The sequence below is a fragment of the Nipponia nippon genome, unplaced genomic scaffold (genome assembly GCF_047370975.1).
Source record: "Nipponia nippon isolate SJK-2023a ecotype South Korea unplaced genomic scaffold, ASM4737097v1 scaffold_4, whole genome shotgun sequence".
Lineage (NCBI taxonomy): Eukaryota > Metazoa > Chordata > Aves > Pelecaniformes > Threskiornithidae > Nipponia > Nipponia nippon.
The window spans coordinates 11,146,352-11,172,250 of NW_028262358.1; the positions used below are offsets into that span (position 1 = coordinate 11,146,352).

The window sequence follows — 25,899 nt, forward strand, 5'->3', positions numbered from 1 at the left end:
AGCTGGATTTTCCCAAAAGCAAACATAAGCCACCAAACATTAACAGAAGATGAGGCCAAGAAAGAAACAAGGTCTCTGAGGTGGAGAATTGATTGTTCATGCCCTGAAACTTTCTGAATGTCACTTAACTGTGGCCTCTTAGCATTCTTAATGGCTAGAGCTCCAACTCATCTGTTCCCCAGAAACTTATTTTAGTATTTGTCTTTTTGGAAAAAATAACCTAAGGCCAGCAGTGCAGACAGACAGCATAGAAGCTTCTTGTATGTATTTGCAGGGAATGGCATGTTTTCCTTCTCCCCTTCTTCCTCCGGAGCTGCCTGTTTTTTAATTCAGGGCTGGAGGGGAGGTGTGGGTCAGAGCTTGGAGGCAGCCCCCATCCTTTCCCAGGAACGCAGCCTACCCCCCCCCCCCCCCAAAGATGCTGCTGCTCAAGGAGACTTGTTTTTCATTGCAGGCAGATCAGCGGGTTTTTTGGGGGTGGGACAAAGGAGAAAGGAGGGGGGGGCAGAGCAAGGAAAGCCAGGCTTCTTCTTCCCCAGGTCCAACCAGATCTTTTCAGGCTTTCCCGCCTGCTCCGAGGGTTTTTTCTCCTCCTCTTTGCTGTTTTTCCTCGATTCCGACCCCACGCTTGCAGCAGCTGCTGTGTTAACAGAGCAGAAGGCTGGACTGGTGTAAATCCAGCAGTCCTGGGGCGCTGGGGGGTGACTGATAGCGGCTGCCAGTGGGGCTTCAGCCCGCTGCCCTCCAAAACTCCCCGGGAAGCAGCTGGGGTAGGTGCAGGGACAAAAACACTGAACATACTGGGTTTCACAGGATTTAACTGAAGGTCTTTATGGCTGGACTCGATGATCTTAAAGGTCTTTTCCAACCTAAATGATTCTATGATTCATGGACCACAACCGTTGAACTGTGATGGCCTTGTCAGAGCAAGCTATGAGATGGGATTATCAAACTGTGACAAGTAATGGAAAATTCTGCTGCAGGAGTACCCAAAAGTACAAATTCATAATTGGGGGGGGGGGGGGGGGGCGCGGAAGAGACTTCGATAAGTAGAGGTTCTTATTTTCAGCACTCAGCACTACGACTGCCAAGCAACTGAGAAAATGGCACATGTCAGAGATGCTACTTCAGGCTCTTGCAGCTCTCTATGCTATGTTTAGCGTATGGTTTAATCTATGTTTTCTCCTCTGTAAAAAAGGGAACTTTGAACACTGCAGAAAACCAGTGAAATTTTCCTACTTTGTTCATATATAGAAATCACACAAGTGATTTCTTCAGCTCAAACTGGTTGCAATAATCATTACTGTTACCTTTTCTAACACCCAGTTAAGTTGCTCAGTTCCACTATAGCATTTGTGAGAAGCAGCATAGGAAGCATCACCAAACATGTATATTACTATATAAAACAACCTCAGTTCTGAGCCCACTTGACATACTGCTATTCCACAATGAAAAAAAAAAGATTCCTCCTCTGGTACAAGCATGTCCCAGTTAGAGCTCCGCACTATGGCAGAGCAAAGAGCACAAGGAAGTCACTATACTCAGAACTACCTAGTGTTAAGGTTAGGTGTAGCACAAGGGTAATTCATTTTGGAATGCCTTTAATCAGAAGTCACAAGCATGGTAGGTAACTGAAGATGCTGGGCAGATTAAACAAGACCGGCACTAAGAAGGGACACAGCTGACTCTCTGAATATGTGCTGAGTACCACTCTATTGATACTGAAAGTGAAATGTCTCTGCCTATCCCATTAGCTAGTTGCCAGCCACGCACACTGCAACAGGCATGGCATATACATGGTTTTCTAACATCATAATATCAAAACAACAAGAACAAAACAGAACCCATGGAATTCAAAAGCTCACTCCTGAACTCATTTTGTATCAGACTCCTACAATAAGCTTCAGAAAAAGCAAAGATGAAAAACGTTAGCCAGAGGAAGGACAACTGTAAAGTTACATCTAAAATTTGTGGAAGTAACTCTCCACTGCCTTTTGGAGCAGCTTGTTGTATAGCACTAACTATCCACCAGGACTCTGAAATGCTGGCCACCAACTGCTACAGTCTTATCATAGGGAATCCCTCCCAGTCACACATGAAAAGTAGATCCAAGAGCAGGACTTCAATTTGATACAAGGAACACCTGCCCTTTACATACAGGTCTCTTTGAACACACCATCTAGATATTTAAAATAGGAAGGAAGAGGCAAGTCACCCCATTGTTTCCCCTCATTCTTTCTTTTTCTTTCCTCCCCCTTCTCTCTCTATTTTTTTTTACCTGGAACTGATCAGATGTACATGTGTTCATCTCTGGTGATACAGGAGGTGTCTGTCCTATTGAAGCTATTTTTTCTGCTGCAGATATTGGTTTCAAAGGTTCCTTGGTAGGCTCTAACATACCCTAAAAAAATAAAGAAATACATTTTAAAAACCCCAAAAGACAAAAAACAAAACCACACATAGACACACACATGTGTGTATGTGTATATATATATATATCTCTCTCTCTATATATATCTATATATCTATTCCAAGAACTGCAGAAAACACACTACTAGGTAGTACTACCCTCAACTAGGGGCTTGCGGGTAACCATACATCTGGGTAGCCAGACACTTTCATGAGGGGGACAGAAGGAGATGGAGCAGGAGAGAGAATCATCCTGGTTCCTTAGGCCTAAGAAACATTTTAGAGCCAATAACAGAAACTGAAGTGCCTAGCTGGAGTTTGCTTTCAACTTTCAGTAATGTAATTTAAGCTGGAGGAAACAGTTACTTGACAAGGTGACGTCTTCTCCTCCCACCTGTGTGTAGACTATTCCAGAAATATCAAGTGGCCCATCAGAAAGGTACAAGTGCATTTGTTCCATTTCAACAATTAAGTAACTCAGAGGAAACAAGTCATATTATCAGTTTGCAGAATGATACCAAGAACAATAATTACTGACATGGAAATAAGAAGATAATTAAAATAATTAAGAAAATAATTAAAACCTTAAAACCACATTTTTAATTTTAAACAAACTGTTCAAAGCTAAACAGTACTACGAAAAAAAAGTCTGAGATCTCTGGTGTTCCTGAATAAAATTGGGGGTGAGAAAGAGATCTACAGAAAGACTAAAGTTTGCACAGAGACACGCAAACCACCTCAGAACAATGAGGTATGGGAACAGAAACCGCCAAATAAAACCATTGGATTTGCAACTAGTGTATTTTAAAATAATTTCTGGAAGTCAGCCACCAAGATCAGCTGTCCCACAGATGTTTCTACACCATGTTAGGGGAGCTTAGAATTTAACCACCAGTTAAATCAAGTCTTTTGGACAGTGGAGAAACACATGAAGCAGTGTGACAACAGAAAGCCGTAAGCCACTTTACTCCTACCATCATCTCCATCCAGCCTATTGTGTGCACAAGTATATAAAAAATTTAGGAGATAATTAATCAGCAACAACAATCTGTTGCAAAAAACTGCACGTGTTGCGTACAAACATAGTCTTGCTCGCAAATATGTTACAGGAAGAAAACAGCAACTGCTATGAGATCTTTTATCTCTCTCTATCAGAACACCACGCTTACATCCAAAGAAGTGCATAAGCTAACCTTGATGCATCAGAAAACAACAGCTCTAGAAACTGACTGTAGAAGTCACTCTACAAAATTAACCTACAGATTAAATTGGCTTAATATATACCAAAGAAAACTGTAATCCTTTTATATTCAATTTGCGAATGACGATATAAATCTATGTGTGTTTGTACACACATAGGTTTCCAGAAAAAACCATATTTATTCTGCTCAGACTAGCAAAAATGGCAAATCTTATCTTCTGAATCTTTTTACTACTGCAGACATCACACAGTCTCTGAAATGCCAAACAGGAATTGCAGAATATCAGCTTAAGTGAAAACAGTTGATCTTACTGCCCTAGGTTACTTGAGTTTCCTTCAATCTACAGAAACCTAAATTATGCTTGCTATTTTTATCTAGCACTTGGGGCAACACAATACTGGCTATACACGCTTTTTGTATGCATAAATAGCCTAATATATATGTGGGTCCTTTATTAATATACCAATAACACTGCAAAGCATTACCACACATCTCTCTTGACCTAGGGATATTGAGATGCAATCAAGTAATTGACAGTCTGTCAGAGAAACAGTTGCACAAAGAGGAATGCTCGAGAGTGCTGAGAAAACTTCGTATACACATTTCATGGAATACCGTAACTATCTAGCAGTTCTTAACCTTCCTTAGAAGCATCTGGCCTTAGTGCTGGGGTTTTCCACAACTGCTGATGTGAATTTATGTTTTGATTAGTTTCAATGTTCCTTTGTCATTTTTGACAACTATTTAATGATCTAGTTTCTTGTGTCAAGTTTTACTTGACATTCTTGCATCTATATCTTATATTTAATAGCTAAAATTCAACAAGAACTTTTTATTGCTGCATACACATTAATACATTACTTCTATCAATTTTTTCTTTTTTAGAAAATGCCTCAAATTGAGCTTAGACTAGCTATCCCACCTTATTAGATAAATAGCTTGCTTTATGAAATGAGTAAATCAGTACTTTTTTCATTTAAAATAAAGTATCTGCTTGCACACATAATGGAAATTGTGCATTTGATGATTCTTTCCTAGCATTTCTACTGATGCCTAAGCCATAACTGTATTTACAAAAATATCTTTCAGCACACTTGGTCCTTAATGTCATTTAATATATTTCATTATATAATGTTGTTGGAACTATAACAAAAAAATAACACTAAAAAAAGCTTACCAGTCCTGCTGCATACATGGGTACTATAACAGGCTGTTTCTTGTTGCCTGTAAAGAGCTGATAAAACAATAACAAAAAAAATTACTTAAGAGTTTCTGTGTCAGTGATAATATTTTTTTCAATGTTATATAACTTGTATAAGATTAATATCAGAGAATAAATACTACGTTAAATATAACACAATGGTTAAAAACTAATGTGACTTTTAATATTAATAGGGATTATAAAAAGTTCAGCTGTCAGATGGTCTGCCATGAAAAGCCATGTTCAGTGCAGCTATGCAATTAAGAGACAAGCATTCATACAAAAAGACTTCCACCTGATTCTACATTCAAAGCAGCTCCATTTTTTAGAAAGTAAGTTTTACTGACAGACTCACAATATTTCTTGTGTCGATTCCCAAGGAGCACAAAAGCTTTTTGTTGCTGTGGGAGCCACCCCACTGGTATCTCAGTCCATATGCATCATGGATATCCTGCAGCTCTGTCCACACGTCCATCAGTTCCCTATGCAACCCATCACAAATCAAGTTATCAACAGGAATAACAGCTTAGCAGCCTTGAATATTTATTCTAGTTTTTAATGCAAGTGACTTCTTATACATTCCAATTAAACTTACGCCCAAGCACAACACCCAGGGGAACTAAAACTGCACAGTGTTCTCAGAACAATTATAGTTCAGACTTATAATTGGAAAATGATGTCCACAGCAGACAGGACAAGGCCTACTTAGACTTCATCATCACATGAATAAATATAGCAATTGATATCAAGTGTAACTAATAAGACGCATTCTGATTAACTCAGAGACATCACTTAAAAGAAGATGATATGCTGCTAATTTGATGTGCTAAGTGAAATACTCCTGGTATACGTAGTCAAGAAAACAAGCATTCTGCTGGATAGCTAATTTTTACACAATAGTTTTTCAAAACGCTTGAAGCAAACAACTCGTGTTGAATTACTGCTACATGTTTTAAGTTCCCAAAGAAGACATGTTTCTACTTCATTTTAAGTTTCTTGCATTGTGGCTTCTTACCCAGTATTTGCTAAGGTCTCCTCAGTTGTCATCTGCTTTTCACCTGCTTCCAACAAATGATTCAAGGAACTGATTTCTTCTTCAATTTCAAGAACAGGCATGGAAGGAAAACAGACTTCAAATATTCGTTCCAGACGACTTAGCAATGTTGTCTATATCAAAGAGAAAATATTGGTGTCAAGTTTTGTTAACTGCTTTAAAGAAAAGGAATCCAAAATTATAAAAATAAAGATGAAAAACAATACATAGCTGACACAAAGTTTCACTTACCACAAAATATGTAACTGTGAGAGGATCACAAGACTTTTTATAAGCACCAAATACAGGCTGCTAGCTACTGAGAAACAGTAAGGATCTTGCCCTCAGCCAAGTGAGTTCTTACAGCAGAGTCCAGAACAGTTCTTACCAGAGTCACTCTTTGTTATAAATTAGCAGAAAAGATGTTCAATGAATATAAAGCTACATTTACTTAAGATGTGTTAGTTTCCAATTCTACACGTCCTAAGCGTTTTACAGAACACATTTTTTTCAGCAAGATTGGTATTGAACATTATCTGAAATATAAACCAAAACCAGTATCATTTCACCTGTAAGATTTGTTTGGTACTTCCCCAGATCACAAAACTAACAAAGAAAAAGAAGAATTACTTAATGCCTTACTTTCTTGCCCCAAAACCTATTTGTGTGTTTTTACATGTTAGAGGTTGTTCAATTTACACAGAAGACTTACTTTCCTCCAAGCAGTTTCCCTTTCCTCCCATTCATGATTCAGACAGTTGATGCTGAATGCTGTGATCCTGCAGGGGTTAAAAGCCAACCTTGGGGATGTTTCTATCCTAGCCAAATAACTTAAAAAAACAAACAACAAAAAATCCCCACTAAGTTTTATTTTAGCTGAATAAGGAGTCAACTAGATAGCAGCACGGTTTGCATAACCACAGCTTTATCTAGGTTACTCTTGTCTGACCTTCTTTCTGCTGCCTTATATTATAAACTCACACCAAGAGTATGTAAATACAAATACTCAGAAGTTTTGTGGGAGAGCTACAGATCTATATTCCCTGGTTTTGAGAGGCTAGGCAGGATTTCCTGCTTGTCACAGCAGTTGCAACCGTGTCTTGGATGTCACTTCAGTGTCCCTTGAGAGAAAGGAAACTTCAGCATCTGAGGAAGGCAGACAAAGCTTCATAACACAGCAAATGTCTCCTGCTTTTCTCTCCACGAGTGCCACGATCACTGCTGTTGGACAGGATAAGGTCTCAGCAATATAAACAGCATATATTAGTATTAATCGTTTCCAGGCATTTTAATTCCACAGCATGCACTGGAGAATGCTCCGATTCCTGCCACGTGGGCCTCAGCAGATGGATTTAATATTAAAAACAAAACCCCCCCTCAAACAACCTCCTGCCCCCACAAAACCAAAATACACCCCCCTTTTTTTTTTTGACAAGCACAGTATGCTTTCTTCTTTTTAAGTTCTTCCCTTACATTTCTATCTCTTCTCTCCGTTGTATTTCCATATAGACACAGAATTTCAACTTTACTATAGCTCTGTGAACCGTCTCAGACATCAGATGTACTGCTGACATGGAGTATTATTTTTTCCCCCCAGTTCAACCCACTAAAAACAGGTAACCGGCAATCTCTTAACATTTATTAAAAAGTACCAATTGCAAGGTGTGCTTATAAAAACGAAATTAAAGCCTGGTTTGTTTTTTTTTTTTCCAATGTACTTGTTTTTAACAGGAGTACCCAAATCTCTCTTCTTGCTAGGGGAAGGAGACACAAGCCTGGCACGCAAGGAGCACTTCTATCTTTGTAGTTTGGAGTTCCTCAGCAGCCACCTTTCCAACGCTCTGCTGCACCGCACACAGGGCAGCACCCAGCAGCTCCAACACCCGCTTTTCTACTGGGGAAACGGAAAAGAAACCGAGTAGGCGAACATCCCATGAGCATCCCACAGTGTGTGCTAGCATAGCTATGCCAGCAGAGCCCTCCTGTGGAGATGCAGCATATTCCAGCAGCAATGCTGAATTTACAAACATAAACCTCAGACAGAAGTTTTTTTGTTAAAACTGAAATGATTTAAGGTCCAGAGAAGCAAGGCTGGTAGGTGGAAGTTACATATTTTAATTAGAGCAACTGATATAGCTGGAACAAACCTTTATGCACCAGAATATCTGCTTCACAATTATAATAGTTGTTATCTACAACATTTCTCATTTGAATTTTTATCTGAAAATTTGCCTTGTCTCCTGTCTCAATTAAGCAAACCACTGACCATGTACATCAGCAAACATAGCACAGGAAACATAACACAGAGGCAAACGCCACGTTATTAGAATATCTTGATTCTATATCGGAGTCAGGATGATGAGTCAGGAACTGTGAACCAAGTCTGTCCAGCCTATTCTCCCTATTCAGCTGCTAACTGCAAAAAGCAGGAAAATTAACTTGCTTAGAACATCAGCTCTTCAGTTTTGCTACCTGTGAAAGAAATGCCTGACAGGGACAGCCACCAGGTTCAGTTATTTGCAAAGCATAATGTCTAAATGCCATAATTATTATACTATCAAAGGATCTGAATTACATAGCATACCTGACTCACACTTTTTTTTTTTTTCTTTTTCTCTTCGTTACCTCACTGGTATATTCTGACTGTAATGAGTCATGTTCTACAGTATATAATTTTCCTTTTAATCATCTCTTAATGCCCAATCATTTTGGCCATACAGTCAGTTATACTACTTGTCACATTACTTGTAGGCTGTTTTGTGTTTGTTGACCAGAACAAAGACGCTAATTTACATTTTTAGGAAGTAAAACTAAACAGTATTCCAGATTCTAGCCTAACATTTCAGCATACAAAAGCATGCTCTACTGAAGTTTTAAAACTTAACTTTGCCTACAATATATCACTTGCCCTTATCTTACATGAACAGGTGATGCTTACTTCATTTCTGTAACACAGCAGGAATATATATCCCCAGTGAAAAGGAAGAGGCAGAGAAAAGGCCTTGGATCATGAAAACAGCAAGGCATCATGTTTCTTGAAAAGGATCAACATTTGAGAACATGCTAGTAACTAAGAATATGCTTGCTTAGAATCATGGAATCATAGAATTGTTAAGGTTGGAAAAGACCCTTAAGATCGAGTCCAACCGTTAACGTATCACTGCCAAGTACATCACTAAACCATGTCCTCGAGCGCCACATCTATCCGTTCTTTAAATACCTCCAGGGATGGAGACTCAACCACTTCCCTGGGCAGCCTCTTCCAATGCCTGACTACCCTTTCGGTGAAGAAGTTTTTCCTAATATCCAACCTAAACCTCCCCTGGCACAGCTTGGGGCCGTTTCCTCTCATCCTATCACTTGTTACTAGGGAGAAGAGACCAACCCCCACCTCGGTACAACCTCCCTTCAGGTGGTTGTAGAAAGCAATAAGGTCTCCCCTCAGCCTCCTCTTCTCCAGACTAAACAACCCCAGCTCCCTCAGCCGCTCCTCATAAGACTTGTGCTCCAGACCCTTCACCAACTTCGTTGCCCTTCTCTGGACACACTCCAGCACCTCGATGTCCTTCTTGGAGTGAGGGGCCCAAAACTGAACACAGTACTCGAGGTGCGGCCTCACCAGTGCCGAGTACAGGGGCACTATCACCTCCCTGGTCCTGCTGGCCACACTATTCCTGATACAAGCCAGGATGCCATTGGCCCTCTTGGCCACCTGAGCACACTGCTGGCTCATGTTCAGGCAGCTGTCAACCAACACCCCCAGGTCCTTTTCTGCCAGGCAGCTCTCCAGCCACTCCTCCCCAAGCCTGTAGCGTTGCATGGGGTTGTTGTGACCGAAGTGCAGGACGCAGCACTGAGCCTTGTTGAACCTCATACAGTTGGCCCTGGCTCAGCGACCCAGCCTGTCCAGGTCCCTCTGTAGGGCCTTCCTGCCCTCCAGCAGATCGACACTTCCTCCCAACTTGGTGTCATCTGCAAACTTACTTAGGTAATGAAAGAATTAACAGAAAGTCTCTAAGAACCAAGCAGCATCTCAGTCAGCACCCAATTTCAAATTTGAGCTTAAGAATTGTGCCAAAATTTCAGGAACAGTTTAATTATAGCATTCTTTACACTTCCTTTCATCTTTTCTAAGTTTCCAGAAATGCTTAGCCCTTATTTATATACGATAGAGAAGAACGGTTTCCATAGGAAACCAGAGTAATTAATTCTATGTGTGCAAATGGACACGGGGATGAGCGTACAAACACACATCTCCCAGGCAGTGGCAATGTCCCTAAAGGAAGCAGCTGAACTTGTTCTTCTAATTGGTATATGAAATCCTGTGGTCACAGCTTCCAGGTATAAAGGGCATTGCCAAGATTTTGAAATTAGTGGAAATGTCCATCTTCGACAAACCTCAATCTATTGTTTGTACAAAATGGAGTGTTTGAAAATATTAATTCTGTCATACGCAGTAGTGTCATGTCTTTCAGGGTGAAAAAATCCTGAAAAAAGGCACAAAAGAGAATGAGAACTTTTCTCCACTTTTCATGTTACTAAAAATATTTGATACCCGAGTGTTCTACGCTGCCATTTGAAAAGAGCAATTCTTAAAGGCACATGCTAAAGATGTGAAAGAAGGCTACAGCTACCATTCTAAAAGTTAACCATGATTCTCCAAACAGTGATAAACTCAAGCCCCATAGTTTCCGGGAAAGCATGAAAGTTTTTCATAAACACTTAAGATGCATGGTAATCATCACCCAAAACAACAAAAATACCACAGATGTAACAGACTTTCAAGTGAGAATGATAACCACAGGATTAGAATTTATCTCCTTGGCTGTTTAAGTAGGGGGCAAGATCCAGCCCTCAGAGCTGAAAGGCCAAAGTACTCACTTTACAGAATTTGTTTTTCTCTTCTCCACCACGGGACTATAGAATAAATGAACTCCTTCAACACAGCAAATCTACACTGCCCAGCCAGCCCACTAAATCCTCCCCAGCCGCCTCCACGTGAACTCAACAGCAACCTCTCTCCAGAGCTATGAAAAGGAGATATTAAAACTTGCCATAAAGACATTGTGCTTGGGCTACACTACAGAAATAGTTGATACAAACTGAAATTTTCACCATATGACTGCTGTAAAGCTTCTCTGGGTGAAATTTCAGGGAACTCTGTGTGCAAGGGGAGAAAAAAAAAAAAAACAAACCACAAACACTTCTTGCTTCTCTCTACAGTCCCAATCACACATGAGCTGCGGAGCAGACACAAAAGCTTATCCAGTGAACTTCTCATGCTGGAAGCTTGAGTGGAGTGGCATTTTGTCCCTCCTTCCTCCCCACTTCCCATTGGAGGGGAGAGCCCCATTCCTCAATGCAATCCCTCATTTCCCCCATCCCACTCACGCTTACAGCCTGCAGCATCTCTGCTCTAGCAGCCTTCAGAGGTATTTTAAGAAGGGAGAGAGTCAAAAGCAGAGGTCACCTTCAGCCCTTCTTTTCCCGCTGCCAGGAAAAGAGGCTATGAAGGAAGCAGCACTCGAGCTCTGCATCTATTGAACGCAAAACTGGGAGACCTAAGAATAAATAAAACCAGTATAATAGTTAAATTATTGAGAATATTGAGATATTCAAGTCTTATCTAATAGAAAAACATGAGAAAGGAGACAGAAATGAGCATATGAAGGATCCAAGATGCTAAATGTATAATTTAGGAAAGGAATAAAGTCCATATGGACACGATCAGCTTCTAGTTAGAATTCAGAAGCCGAGTGAAGGCTTTCAAAAAAAAAAAAAAAAAAAACCAGCAGAACAAAGCTCAGTGGCCAGAAGCCAAGAAAAGAAACTGATTAACTAGACAGATTTTATTTATTTATTTTAAATCATGAACTCACTGCTCTGGAGAGTGCCTAACACAGGTATTTACGACCATTTTAACAAAATAAAGTAGAGGTTAAATGAGAAACTCCCTTTGCTGGGTTTTCTAACAACCAAACCATATTTTCCAGCAACACCTTTGCCTGTGTGGAGCTAAGCTACCATATGCTCCTGTATCTTCACCACATGTGGGGTTTGGGTTTTTTTTTGTTGTTATTGTTGTTTGTTTGTTTTTTCTTTAAGAGCTAGACTACATGACCATGCAGTTAACATAGCAGAGCTGAGAAACTCATTTCAATGGATCCAACTCACCATGGGGAACACACTAATCAACTTCAGTGGGTCTCAAAATCTTTTGGGCCCAAGCATGAAGAAACAAATCTGAAGAGTTAACTAAATGCATATAAACAAATCACTAAGTTCCTAGTTAACCATGGGCAATTTTTTCTTTGGAAAGGTTTATGGACTGCCTAACCTAAGAATCAGTTTCCCTTCCACATTTATGTCTTTCTCTGATGTGCGGGCTCCGTTTAGCGAACAGCACACCTTCCCAGAAGCAATGGGGGAAGAGCTGCAGGCAGAAAAACTCCTAAGTAAAGAGGAGAAGCAGAGCTTACCAAGAACACCAGTTTAACTTCTCATGATCCAAATATGATACCTTTTCTCCCTTCCCCCTCCCCCCCCCCCCAAGCACTTACATTCACAAGCACTTACATTTAAGATGGTGACATAAATTTCTTAGAGGTAAAAAAGTGAATTGTTTCATTTCTATTCCCGCAGGTAATTTCTAATGGAAACACTGGTCCTAAAATGAGATTTACAAGCCAGCAAGAGGATGCTATGTAGTTATGCAATCAAGTATGATGCCACAAGAGCTAAAAATCCTCACCAATGAGAAATGAAGAGTAAAAATTTTTACACTAATTTAAAGAGTTATAAGATGGCAGTGATAGTTCTAAACATCCCCCAAACACATTTTAAAAGAGTAACTATAAAGATCTTGAGCTCAGCTGCAAAGAAGATCTGAAAATGTAGTGGCTTGAGAAAGAAGACGACTTCTATGGTCTTTTCATTGCTTGATATGAGTTACAAACCACAGGGAAGTCCGCTGTAGAAATGTAAAGTTGTCTCCCTCCTTCTTGCTGGAAGGCTCACACGTGTATTCTCCCTCATTTAAAGAATGTATCAAACCTTGCATCTGCCATGCAGGCAAAGTGAAGTTTAACAGTTATTTATCTAAACTATATAAAACTTATTTCCATTTCAGTTGGTCATGTTATTATTATCTGGTGGTGGTGACTTTTCAGTCAGGCTCTGAGAGGAAGTATAGTAGATGAAACTTAAGCGTACAAAATGGAAGATAATTTTTTTCTGTGATACATAAAAAGAAATGCTAAAACAATCTCCTCCCAAACTATTTTCTTCTGTAAGATCCCCTTAGCCAGCCTGTTCTGAAATACAGCAATTATGGGCTACTTTTAGTGGTCTGTTTTCTACTGTTATTCAGCTGCACATACTTAAAAACCATGCCATGAACCTTAAAAAAAAACCAAACAAAACCAAAACCCCAAACAAAAAAACCAAAAAAACCAAAACCTTTCCAGACAGATATATTTACACTGCAAGTTGTTACCCAACTGTCTGAACTTAATTTAGCCAACACTATCTTAATTTATCTTAGTGAACTGGGAGGCTGAAGTCTTTATGGTCATAATTACTTTTTTCCAAGAGGATGACTTCATTCATTGCCCAAGACAAAGTACTCTCTAAGTGACAGTGATCCAGGGTTTTCTTTGCCTTAATGCATAGTTATGGCTCAGTAACTGTACATCACCCACACTGTCTGATTAATCTGAAGAGGTAGAGCCTGTGAGCACAGGCTCTCTAATAAGCGGAGGATTTTAAAACCCACTTGGAGGACTGTTCAGGTTTCCCTTCCTTGCCAGGATTTGTTAACTCTCAGCTAAATCAGGTAAGAGTTTTGGCCTTCCAACCAAGCCATTATTCATCTCCTCCTCCTCTAGAGATGCCTATACTCCTTGAACACAGCTAGGCACAGCCCTATTACCCACCCACATGATTACCGTAGGTAATAACTGCTCTTGTGCTTTGCTGCCTAAGTCCTATATATATATATATTTAATGCACAAAACAGCAGAGTAACCCCCTCAACTGACTAATGTTCAACACTATCTCATGGAAAAAGCTGTGCTATGAGCCTTATATTCCTTATAAACATAACTTAGTAGTGTGTTATGTGATCACATAAAGGGGATTAATGCATATGGCACAGCGCAGGTTCGCTCAAAACTTGTTAGATCAACCAGTTCGCCCACTACTACATCCTACATCAGTTTTAAGGAACACAAAGGCACATCTCAAATACAAACCTGCAGCTATACTGAAACCAAATATTACATATTTTTCAGCTGAAGAAAGACATTAAATGATTAAGGTATATGGTAGTATTAATATGGGTTCAAGTAACACTTTGCATATCTGTGTCCATCAGCCTTTGAAACTGGAACTTTTTCCTAAGGGATTACAAATTCTTCCAGTAATTCTAACTGAATGCCATATACCATGCCCTTTTTCTTCTCCCCTCCTGCAACCCTACTGAATGGAAGAGGTCAGCACGTTACAAATCCTACATTTTAGATCGTGTGCAGGATTCAGAAAGCCAAAGAACAAAGGCAAAGGAGAAAAGACATAATGATCTTTTTGCCACTACATGTCACTATATAAAGTCATTTTTGTGACCTTTCTCCCCTTACTTTCTTCTTTTACATTCTATATTTTGTAAGAAAAACTGGATTAATTAGTTGAATTCAAGCAAAGCCTAATTTTTAATTAAACATTATACCAAATCCACAATCTTTAAAGCAGTTTGCCTGACAAATACTTTACAATCAAGACCACATGCAGAAAGCACAAACTTTTGCTGCTGCCTCCACATCCAGAATACACAAACTAAAGAAACAGAAAGGAGAATATGCAGAGACCATTGGCAAGCAAACTTGAGCTACTGGTAAGTAACTTTCCTTTCATGCTGCATTCTGGATGGATGAAAATTGCTGTATACATCATTTCCACATTTAAACAGTAATGCTGCTGGCTAAGTATACAAAAGCAGAAAACTGAGAAGAATTACATTAAGGTTCTTCTGTTTATGCACCTTTCAAAATTATTTCACTACCACATTACAGTGACTCTCCTAGCCTCAATATTACAGATCAAGTGTATACCGTATCTTGTAAATGATCCCAGTCAAACTTTAGCCTAAGCCAAGGTCTCAATTTTCACATCTATCTCAAGTGTCTAACCCGTGCAGTATTTCTCCCTTGCACAGCCTCCTCCCTTTAAGTTGCTACAGCAAGTACTTTCTACATCTACCAGCAATACATTGATGCAAGCGATCTACTCCTCCTTATCCTTCTTTGGTCAGGGTAATAAACAACTTTATTTGCTTATGTCTCCCTAGCTTTATTTTGCATGCAAGTGTTTTTGCTTCTGCCTCAAACAGCTCCAGAACTCAACTTTAATACATGGGAAAGAGAAGATCAGCAAATACTTTAAAAAACTGTATTTTGTGGTTTGACCTCAGTGACATCCTCTTAAGTGAAAGTAAGGAAGCTGATCAAAATCTGAGTTTAATTTTACTACGATTCTGCACTTAAAAGTACTGGGACTGTCTGCTGGCTCATGTTGACTTAACTAACCTCAATGTTTCTAATTATAACTTACTAAAACTGTGGCTCAATGGATTAAAAACAGAATTACTACTTAAGGTTAAAACAAAGCATTTTTTAAAAATATAAAACGGTTTCAATAGACCCTTCCAAACCTTAAAGCACTTAAGAGAATACAGAGTAAGTTTTGAAAACTATTGTTTTAAGAGTTAACTGAAAAAAAAAAAAATGTAGCAACTAACAGTCATTGCAAGGCTAAGGAAACTATTGCAACAGAGAAAACATATCCAGGTCAACTTCCTCTACAGCTTATTTGTGTACAACATTCTTTGGGTTGTACTTCCTCACTGGCAGGGGAGGCAGAACACCACTTTCTATCCAAACAGTCACAACTGGCTGTAGTATAAAAAGAAGGAATGAAAAAAAAAAAAAAATAAAATTAAGTCTTAAAAGTTGCTTTATTATCTAACCAAAGTACTGTAAGACTTCAAGACAGATCACAGAAGGACTTCCACTGCAACCTGGCTTTTATCTTTTGTTAAGGCAGACTTGGGGAGGGGAAAAAAAATTACAGAACCTCTGAAGATTCTGCTTTTATAAACATCTACATTCAGAAGTGTTTTCTACTGAAACTCCATCACAAAATTATGGAAAATTGTAAGTAAAAATAAGCGTTTGAAAACTTCAGGCTATCCCTTAATAGCACGGTTAACTAGAAAAAGGGATGATTTACTAGAATCATCTCCCCACCTCATTTCTTTGTCAGATTCTGGACAGTCTTTCAAGTGGCCACAGGAACAATTTAGATTAATTGCACTAATGACCTTAGTAGTCTCCAATTTTATGGGTGAATGACCAACAGAATAGGCAACACTAGATTTGTGCTTTCAACTTGAGAAATGGACCCACACATTCAGGTGATGATGAGCAAGGTTTTGCATAGGCACAAAAATCCACTTGCGAGTCTTTTTTTTGGCTCATGAAGACACTTTGAAATTTGGCGTGTTAGTCATTGCACAAAACAGCAAGAAGGATGTGCCAGGAGCCGAGGCTCACACCTTTTAACATGACAAGAAATCAGAGCTAAGCCCCAAAAGCTCCATTCCACTTGCTGATGCTTGCAAAGCTCTGGCTGGCACAACTTTCTTCTGAAAGGCCATTTCCCCTGTCACTGGTAGGAAATGGAAAGAGGCAGGGCTGCCACCAAGCCTACGCAAGGTCCTGGAAGAAAGGACTTACCTCATTTCCTTTGATTGCCAGAGAAGATCCAAACCTTTTAGACACATATTACCACTAATACCTTTTACTGCTGGTGTTGCTGCATGTTTCAAAAAGATGGAGCATACTCTGAACTACTCACATGGGATGAAATGATTAAAAAGAAGCACTGAAGAGAATTTTAAACTCAAATTGTTGCTCGGAATTTCGTAAAAGTAATATTAAAAATTATCTATGTATAAACAGGCACAGATCTCAAAGATGACTGGTGAAAAGACTTAGGAAGGAGTTAATTAGGAATTAATACGTACTTAGCAACTAAGGTAGAAACACTAGGGGGTGGGGGTAAGAAATAAACCTACTTCACCCTCCCCCAAACTCCTAATTAGATATACCAGCAGCTTTAAGAAATCATCAGTGCCATTTTTGTGATGTTGCTATAACGTGGAGCTCCCCACAATTAACGTATCACAGAGATTTGTATTTAAATACATTTTAAATGGTTAACTTCCCAGGAGCTAGAATACCAGGGACAGAACTCCATAGGTCATATTTTATTATGCTCTCTGCTCTAAGCAAATGAGTGCAGCTATTTACAAATCAAGTCACTATTTTAAACCAGATTTTGAAGACATGATGGAGAATGGTGATGAAAAATTTTGGGAACCAGTTATCTCAGCTTCCAGTCACACCACTGTTCTATGAAAAGGCAACATCAGAGTGCCCCCTCAAAAAGCAGTAAACGATGAAGCAACGGAGGAACTATCACAGGCTCTGAAATGTTTATGATGGCTTATTCCTTTGATCAGTTTATGTAAAGGATCACATATAATCGTCAAAACAAATGCATATAAGTTCCAGCATACCCTGCTCATTTTTCTGCAGGAAGTAACAGTGCAAAAGATATAAGATGCAAACACAGCATATTATTTCATACCAGCCTGTCTCACCCACCAAATTAAATCTCTCCCACAAGACAAACAAGGACTATCCAAACATTTGTTGTACGCAGAAGCAGGAACCACGAAGAGCTGCATGCACAAGAGCAGAACAAGACTGAACAAAATCAAGCACACCCCTACCTGAACTGAAGGTGCTGGCTCTTGAGATTGCTTACTGGTAGTTCCTTGGAAAGATGCTAAAGCAAAACTGTCAGTCTTGTGTAATGCTGGACCATCAATCCTGGCAGATGCATCTGTCCTATGTGACTGCCACGTCTCTTTTCTGTGATGAGATTCACCAGCTTGCTCATCCCCAAAGGCAGCCCAAGAACAGCTGTCTTTTTGTTCATCTTCAAAAGCATTCCAGTCTGTAGCTTGGTTACAACCTGCTGAACTGAAGTCTGCGAAGTCGTCAGAGTCCTGAAAAGCAACACTCTCATCTTGAGGTTTTGGCACTGAATCAAAGTCTCCAAATTCACTATCATCACCATTTGCTACCTCAGTAGTATGCTGGAAGTCTAAGCCAGAAGTTTTACTGGTAGTATCACATTCTAAAGTGTCAGCAGTCTGATTTAGTTCAGCTTGATCCAACCTTGCTGGTTGCTGAGAAACAGTATTTGTGTCCCTGAATTCACCAAATTCATCATTAGGTTCACTAATATGTGTGGGCTGTTCGGAAGTTCCTTCTAAATCTAGAGCATTTATCGATTCTTGAGCATTAATGAAGGTGGGAGATGCACTGCTGACTGAACCAAAATCACCAAAATCATCGTCCTGTGTGTCACTGCAAGCTACAACTTCAGTACTACTTCCACCGTTCTTAAGATCTTCAGAATCACCCAATTTTTCTCCTGCAGGATCACTGATTAGGCTTTGGATCTTAACCTTGATGTCCTCTGTTCCCAAAGAGTCATCAGGCCTAGTGAAATCTTTGCCATTCTCTGTGCCAGGCTGTCTTCTCTTCCCACTGCGTTCTCCATTTTCAGTAGTGCATATTGAACTTCCAGTTGTTCGAGACGTACTAGAAATTGCAAGTTCATTATCTTCCAGTGCTGAGGAACCCTGTTCGCAACTAATTTCTGAAATGCAAACCTCTTCTTCAATACAAGTTACTCTGTTTATTCTGTTGTTCTCTTGAATGCTCAGAGAGTCTCTTTCATTAAGAACACCGCATATTATAGGTCCTGTTCCCTCTAAATGGATTGTTTTTTTGTTTGAGAAGGTAGCAAAATCTGCAAAGTCTTCACCTGAGCTAGGCATTGAGTTCAAATTTTTCTCAGTACTATGGGTGCTAACAGTTTTCAGTCCCTTTGAGTCACCGATACTGTCTAGATCTTCTGTTCCCTGAGGATTTACAGGGTCTGATGCTGCAAATCCGTTTGTTAGAATCTCTAGACATGGAAGTTTCTCACCATTACAAGCATCTATTTGCTCATCCTGGCTCTCAACTGCTATACCAGTTCTAATGATACGAGAAGAAAAACCCTCCGATTTCCCAGTGTTGTCTCTTTGTTCCCCTCTTTTGTTTACATCTTCTAAAGCAGTACCTGAAGTTCTAAATTTAGATTTTTCTTTGCTGGTACTAGTAGCTGACATATCAGAAAGTTCCTTAGGAAGAGTAGGAAGCTCTGCAATGCAGTCTTTGTCTTTAACATTTTTAACAGATGTGAACGTTGCAATGCTAGCTACATTGTCAGAATAATCATGAAGTGGGATGAAATGATTTGTGGGTATAAACTCCTCCTTTGGATGACTGTAGTCTGGCGTATCAAAATCAGCAAAAGCTACACCAGCACTGCTTACACCAGAAAATCCTCCAAATTCTCCAAATTCATCTTCATCATCATCATCGGCTCCGTTGTCTAGTGGTGGAGGGGATGAGGAGTACATTCGAATAATATCTGGTTCCATTGTTTAGTTCCACTTCAAAGTTAATGTATTTCTGTAATAAGGAAAAAAAAGAAGTATATTAGAATTTGGCTAGCTTTTGTCATCTCATACTTTTTATTTTTACTGTTTCACATTTTATTTCAAAAGTGTGCATATAGGTCAATGTCCATATTAGATCTGAGAAAGGAACATTCCCCAAACCCGTTTTCTAACCAATTTTTTTGTTTTAGAAATCACAAAGAACCTACTGAGGACAGTTCAAGTCTCTTGTAAACTGCTACATGATCATATTCTCAGCAGACAGTGATGAAATGCCAGAACACGAATCATGTTTGTCTTGAGCTGTTGTGTCACATGCCAACACAACTAATCTGAGTTTTAACCCATCAGTTCTCCACCTCCCATCACCAGCAATTCATAAACCAGCCAATAACCCTGGTCCATCTTTTCCCACATTCATTAGTGTGCTCAGCTAACTGTGCAACAGAAATTAAGCCACTTGATGGACTATGACTCAACAGTCATGTATTTAAGGGACCTTCAGACAGTAGCCCCGAAGACTCTGAAAGATGCTTCCTTAAGCTTTGAAACAGTGAAGAAATGGAGGAAGGAACTGCTGTTATAATCACTAGCTATGATCTGCTGCTCTACTGTTTAAGTTACTTTCTACCAATACATGGGTTTCTGTTAGGTCTCCTCACTCTTTGGATTTCATAACCGCAAGCCAACACGCGCTGTCTCCACAGTGGCTGCCACCAGCCTGCTTTTGTCTTATGAACCGCCAGTTGGGAAATGCCATTATGAGCACCAGCAAAGCCTAGAGCAAAACAAACTCCTCCATCAAAGCTTATTCTCAAAAGCAGAACAGAGCAAGATTACCCATAAAATATTTAAATGCAAATCACTAGATCGGGGGGCGGGGGGGAGAAGAAAGCATTCCCATGGCCTAGATAGAAACAGATTAAGGACTCTCTCTTAACATTGAAAGCCATTACAGTAACAAGCAAGTTATGGATAGAAAATTTTCTTTCCTAAAGAGTGATCTTGATTTTTTTTTTCACTATTGTGTGTAATTAATGAAGTAGTAACTACTACTATTTAGAGATTCACAATTGTACACATCACTTAACCAGTTCATGCCTTAGAGCCCTTAAAGGGAGAGCTACAACCAAGCTCTTTCATTTCAAATGACACTTGTCATGAATGAACTGTAGCAACATACTAAGCATCATCTACAGAAAGAGTGTAAACAACTTATTCACATTAGCAAATATTTGAATTTCTAACCACCAGAATAAGTGCAGTCTTTACAATACTAGTTCTGAAACACAACTAAAACATGATCCTTAACTCCAACATCTTTAGCAAATGACTTTGTACATGCACCTAAACACCAGCACAGGAAGGGTATAGCAACAACAACAAATGAAGCTCTGCAGTTCTTCTCAAGCACAACATACCACAGCATTTGAGCCAAACAACTCTTGGTATTTGCCAGGAAAGTCTGGCATCTTTAAGGTGACTAACATACCTACAATTCTTTTTCTAAAAGGGTATTTTGCCGTTATAAAAGAACATGATGCTTATCAGATGAAACCATGAAGTAATTTGTAACATCACATGCAAACTGAAGACAACTGCAAAGGAATTTTGTGTAGAATAAAGAATAAGTTGTCAACAAGCTCCCACATAGGCTTACTCAGCACCAGCTGCTTAACAAGGTATTTGAGAGAATAGCTCTTATCTCAGAGGCCTCATCTCTCAAGAGCACTCTCCCTTTTACATCAAGGTCTAGCAATTGCTGTTTAATGTCATACATGAATGTAAAGATCCTTTCCAAGATGTCTGTAGAGTGTGACTTCGAGTTCCCACTGAGATTACTCCAACCTCTTTACCTTCCAAGCTTCTGGGTTTTCAATCTAAATACAATATTAGCATTTCTTCTCTGTAACTATCAGAGCAGCCATTCCTTCTTTATATCCAAATTTCCAAGACCTACTGCGGTCAACCATCAACACTAAGATTAAACACACAGTATATCCAGATTACAATTGCTTTCTGAATGTTTTACTGCAGAGGAAGATCCATATGCTATACACAAATATATGCCCCGGTAGGTGGAAGTGCTGGTTGTTCTTTTGTAGGAAAAAAAAAAAAAAAAGACCAGTTAGGTAGATATTGGTATATATTAGCTGTGCTCATCTCAAGGTACCTTGTCTTGGGGACAGCACTATTTAAAGCTAGAGGAGAATTGGTTCAACAGTGAATGGCATTGTATCTGGAATTCATGACTCCTAGGGCCATGAATCAGTAGTTCTTTAGTAACACATTGACATTTAGGAGAAAGGACAGAGAAAACTGCATCAATCAGGATGGGACTCCCTACCCCCTTCCCCTTACTCCCCCCTGCCCCAATCCCTGGAAAAGGGAAAGGATTTCTTGGTTTCTTTTTTTTTTTAATTAAAAAAAGGAGTGGGTTTATTTGCTTGTAACAACTCATCCCTTGTAACTAAATTTGAGTTCATGAGTCTCCAGTGGAATCTCAGCAGACAACAGCATAAATTTATTATTAAACCTCCTGAAATTTAACAAGAATTGTTACACCTATTTGGAAAATTCAGTTGACGCAGTATTTATCACCTTATCCCATGTGACAAAAGCTGAAGAGACTGTAAAGGCAAGAAACCAGTTCTTTAAACAAACAAAAAAACCCCCTCAACACTGTTTCAAGGACAGCACTGACTGGATCTAAACCTTCATCATCCCAGATATAAAAGGAGCTTGAACAGAAACAATGAAATGGCTGAAAAGAATGAAGGTGAAAACACGAGTCCTACAAAAAACATTGGGGGATAATACTAGAGGGTGGGATAAGCAGCTTTTTGACCAAGACCAAGCACTATGATTGAAGCCATTGCCACCTCAACAGTGATTTTATCACATAATTAGATATTTTATTTTTTATTAGGCAGAGATGTACAAGCCCTCTAAAACACATCTCTAAAGCCATTTAGAAAGAAAAGAGTTTAAAATAGAAATTGACAGTTCTTCAGCATGTTGATTTACATTGGAAAGAAAAAGCCATATAACTAAACCCACAGAAATTCGAAGCAGGAATCCAGTTAAAATTCCTACATATTCCAATTATTCTCAAATAGGCAGTCTATAAAACATTATATGCTTAAGAAAGTCAAATTCTTGTGTGCTGACACAAGTTAAAGCTGGGAAGTTAACACATTTGATTCTGAAACCAAGATTTCTAAAGTCCACAAGACCCCGTCTTGAAGCTTTCCGTGCAGCATGAGTAATAAAGATCAAGTTTAACACAAAAGTATCATACTATATATAAAATAACTCCAAATGGATACAGATCAGATTTTGCTTCTTTTGAAACAGTTTTAGAATAATCAAGTCATGCAAGCAATTAGATTCAAGTAAAAAGGAGATTAAATCTAGGTAGACCAACCTCCCCTCTCCCAGAAACCTTACTTTTATTGATGAGAAGGGGAGGAAAAGGCTGAAGACAGAAGCAACCTCAAATTTGTTTTCAACTGGGAAATATATAAACTTACAACCCTGTACATAGAGAATGACATTAAAGTACAGTTTTGCTGGTTCAGTAATAAAACAAATCCACATTGTAATCCTACAGCCTAAAGTTTTCTAAAATCTTGGAAAGTACTTTGACCAGCTGCAACTCTCTTGCTTGGCTAAGAAGCACTGCCAGCTCAGTGGCCTGCCTAGATTACCATAGCTTTATGGATAGGAATTAGATGCAGGAGAGTGCTGATGAACCTCCTAATTTATGCATTATATAGGCCAATATTACTTAAACAAACTAAATAAAACTGCAGTCATCACAACTCAGACTAAACAACGAAGCCTAACAAAGTTTTTTTCTTAACTGTATCTCAAAGAAATATCCTAACACTATGAATCAGAGGTCTTGGAAAAAAACCTTCTGAACTTCCCATTAAAAAGAATATTTGTCTGTATGCTTCACAAAAAGCATGCATGTTTTGTTTTATTTTAAAATCTTCTCAGATTTATAGGCTTGTATAAGTTGGTTTTCACTTGAGTTATTTGAAATACCACGTTCAGCTCTGTATTAGTGACTGCTCTATCACTTGACATCAGAAGATCTCATGCAAGAAATGCTGACAAAAATCAATTCTTAACCTGCACTGGACACACTTCCATATATTATCCATCATAACAACTTTACCCATATTTTTTGTTCACCATTTACTGTATTATTATCTTAACCTCAGCTAAAAATAAATCATAATAGAGTTGAGAAAATCCTTAGGGGCAAGGATGATCTAAAAAAAAAAACCCCAAGATGCAGCATTTAGAAAACAAACTGAATAACATGAGAGCAGAAAGCATCACAGTCAAAGGGAATTTACCTACAAGGCTCCTTTTCTTTTCAGTTAACATAAAAAAAAAAGGAGGCAAAGAACAAGAATAGTAGGGGCAAGCACAGGACAAAGATAATATGAAGAGGCTGCATGGGGGGTGAAGCAGACTGCCAAAGCCCAATCAAACATGTAGGAAGATCTCTGACCATCTAAAAATTTTCTCTCCTGCAATTTCTGCCACAGAGAAGAAGAAACTTCCTTCAATTTTTCATTTCAAAGCACTTTTAAAACATCACAGGGATCATTTACACAGCAGCAGTCCAGTAGTACAATACTCTGCTCCAGATACATTTCAATAACAGTTGCCAAAACAGGATCTGCAAGGAACATTAATTGTGCGTTTAAAAATCTGTTCATAGGTTTGATAGTCTACAACATGTTTAGTCAGCTTAACCCATAAGAACCAACTGCATAATTAATTGTATGAACTTGCCTATATTTTCTTTAGATGTCAACTATTTCTGATTATGTTACAGCTGCATTTTAAAAGCCAAAGAGCTCCAAAATGTATGAATCTGTATTATATACGAATGTAAGGTTGTTAGGTTAACACAGTTTAATTGTTGTTTACAGAACTCAAAATAATATCATACTCAAAGTGGAACAGAAGGAAAAAGAGTTATACCAGTATTCCCCCTCCCCTTGACTGACTAATTAGTGATAATTTTTTTTTAATGGGGCATAATCCCAATTCTCCTTGAAATATAAAAAACAGCATGGGAATTTTTAGCCTTAATACAGTTTTCTTCAGAAAGAATATCATTATGATCCCTTTTCTCAACTTTCAAAAGTGTTTCACCTGCCAACTGTAAACTATTGAACCAAATTTGTTATCGTCCACTGGAACATTAACATGGTGAAAACCCACAGGTCTGACAGAACAACAACTTCGTTCATTAATCCATTTAGTTAATCCCTGCTCTGTCTGGCACCTTAAATAGGGACTAAGAGCTGGAACTGTGGCTTCACCTTTTGTAGTACTTTACACCCAGCTCGGACATATTCTTGGTCAAGACACTAGGCTATATAATTTTGTAAACCTGGTACTTCAATTGATTAACCCAAAATGTGATTTAACTCGAAGTAGAATTTGAACAAATTTATGACCAATAGGCAGATTATTTATCTTCCCCATATTTTTGAGGGAATTGACTCCCAAATTTAAAAGTCAGCTATGAAGTTAACATGCACTTTTGCACTTATCTGTTCATTTAAACATTCTTGAAACATACAAATTTTAAACAAATGGAAACCACCGATTTTTCAGCACACGGTATAGTAAGGATTCTTCTCTGAAGGAAATTGTAATAGTTTTTACTTGCATGTAATAGAGCAGCTACTTCTACACAACAACCCAGACCCTGCACCTTAAAGTAAAGTTTAAGTGTTCATGTTTAGACCGGATTATTTTAGCCACAATCACAGATTTATGCTGACAAGTGTCAGCAAGTTTTTCAGATCACAGTAGTTTAATATTAGACTGATGATGGATTTCCATCAATTCCTCATGACATGCAGTTGTCCAACATTTTCCAGAAAGAAAAAACCAAACCTAATAAAAGAATTGTGTTCTCATAGTATAAATGTAATTCACCAATACACTTATAAGCACATATTGACATGTTACTTCAAAGAAAAAAATAAGATTCAATTCTGTTACTGCAGCTCTTGGTTTAAACCTTTTTTTCCTAAGGTCATAAGAATTTAAGAATGTAACTCAGATTATTAAAACACTTGAAGAGAGAAAATAGAAATCAGTAATGCTGGAAAAGATAAGAGTAGTAGTTGACTGAAGTTTTGATACGACAAGGATTCGGAAAGACAAATTACATAGGCTTCTTTTATCTCAAGTCACTAACCAGGTTTGTAAAACACTTACTATCAAACCAGGGTATCTTATGATTTGCTTGCAGTAAATAGGGAACAATATCTGCTTTCCTCACACACAGATCACATCCTTGTTCATTACCTTTTTGTAGAATAATAGTAACAGTCTAACAAAGACATGGTAGCAAAGAGAACAATGTAATCAC

The 25,899-nt window shown here is 38.7% G+C and overlaps 1 protein-coding gene across 8 annotated transcripts in view; it reads right to left on the reverse strand.

The window, feature by feature from the left end:
- AFTPH (aftiphilin) overlaps positions 1-25,899 on the reverse strand; it is a 71,536-nt gene that overhangs the window by 40,278 nt on the left and 5,359 nt on the right. For all 8 annotated transcript variants that reach the window (XR_015708884.1, XR_015708883.1, XR_015708886.1 and 5 more), the window contains exons 2-6: positions 17,697-19,497; positions 5,828-5,979; positions 5,168-5,294; positions 4,789-4,845; positions 2,279-2,401 (exon numbers count right to left, since the gene is read on the reverse strand). Coding sequence is in view for 5 of the 8 variants with exons in the window: in XM_087777091.1 (XP_087633217.1) it covers positions 2,279-2,401; positions 4,789-4,845; positions 5,168-5,294; positions 5,828-5,979; positions 17,697-19,466 (2,229 nt within the window). In the remaining 3 variants the exon portion in view is untranslated. The remainder of the gene's footprint in view (positions 1-2,278; positions 2,402-4,788; positions 4,846-5,167; positions 5,295-5,827; positions 5,980-17,696; positions 19,498-25,899) is intronic.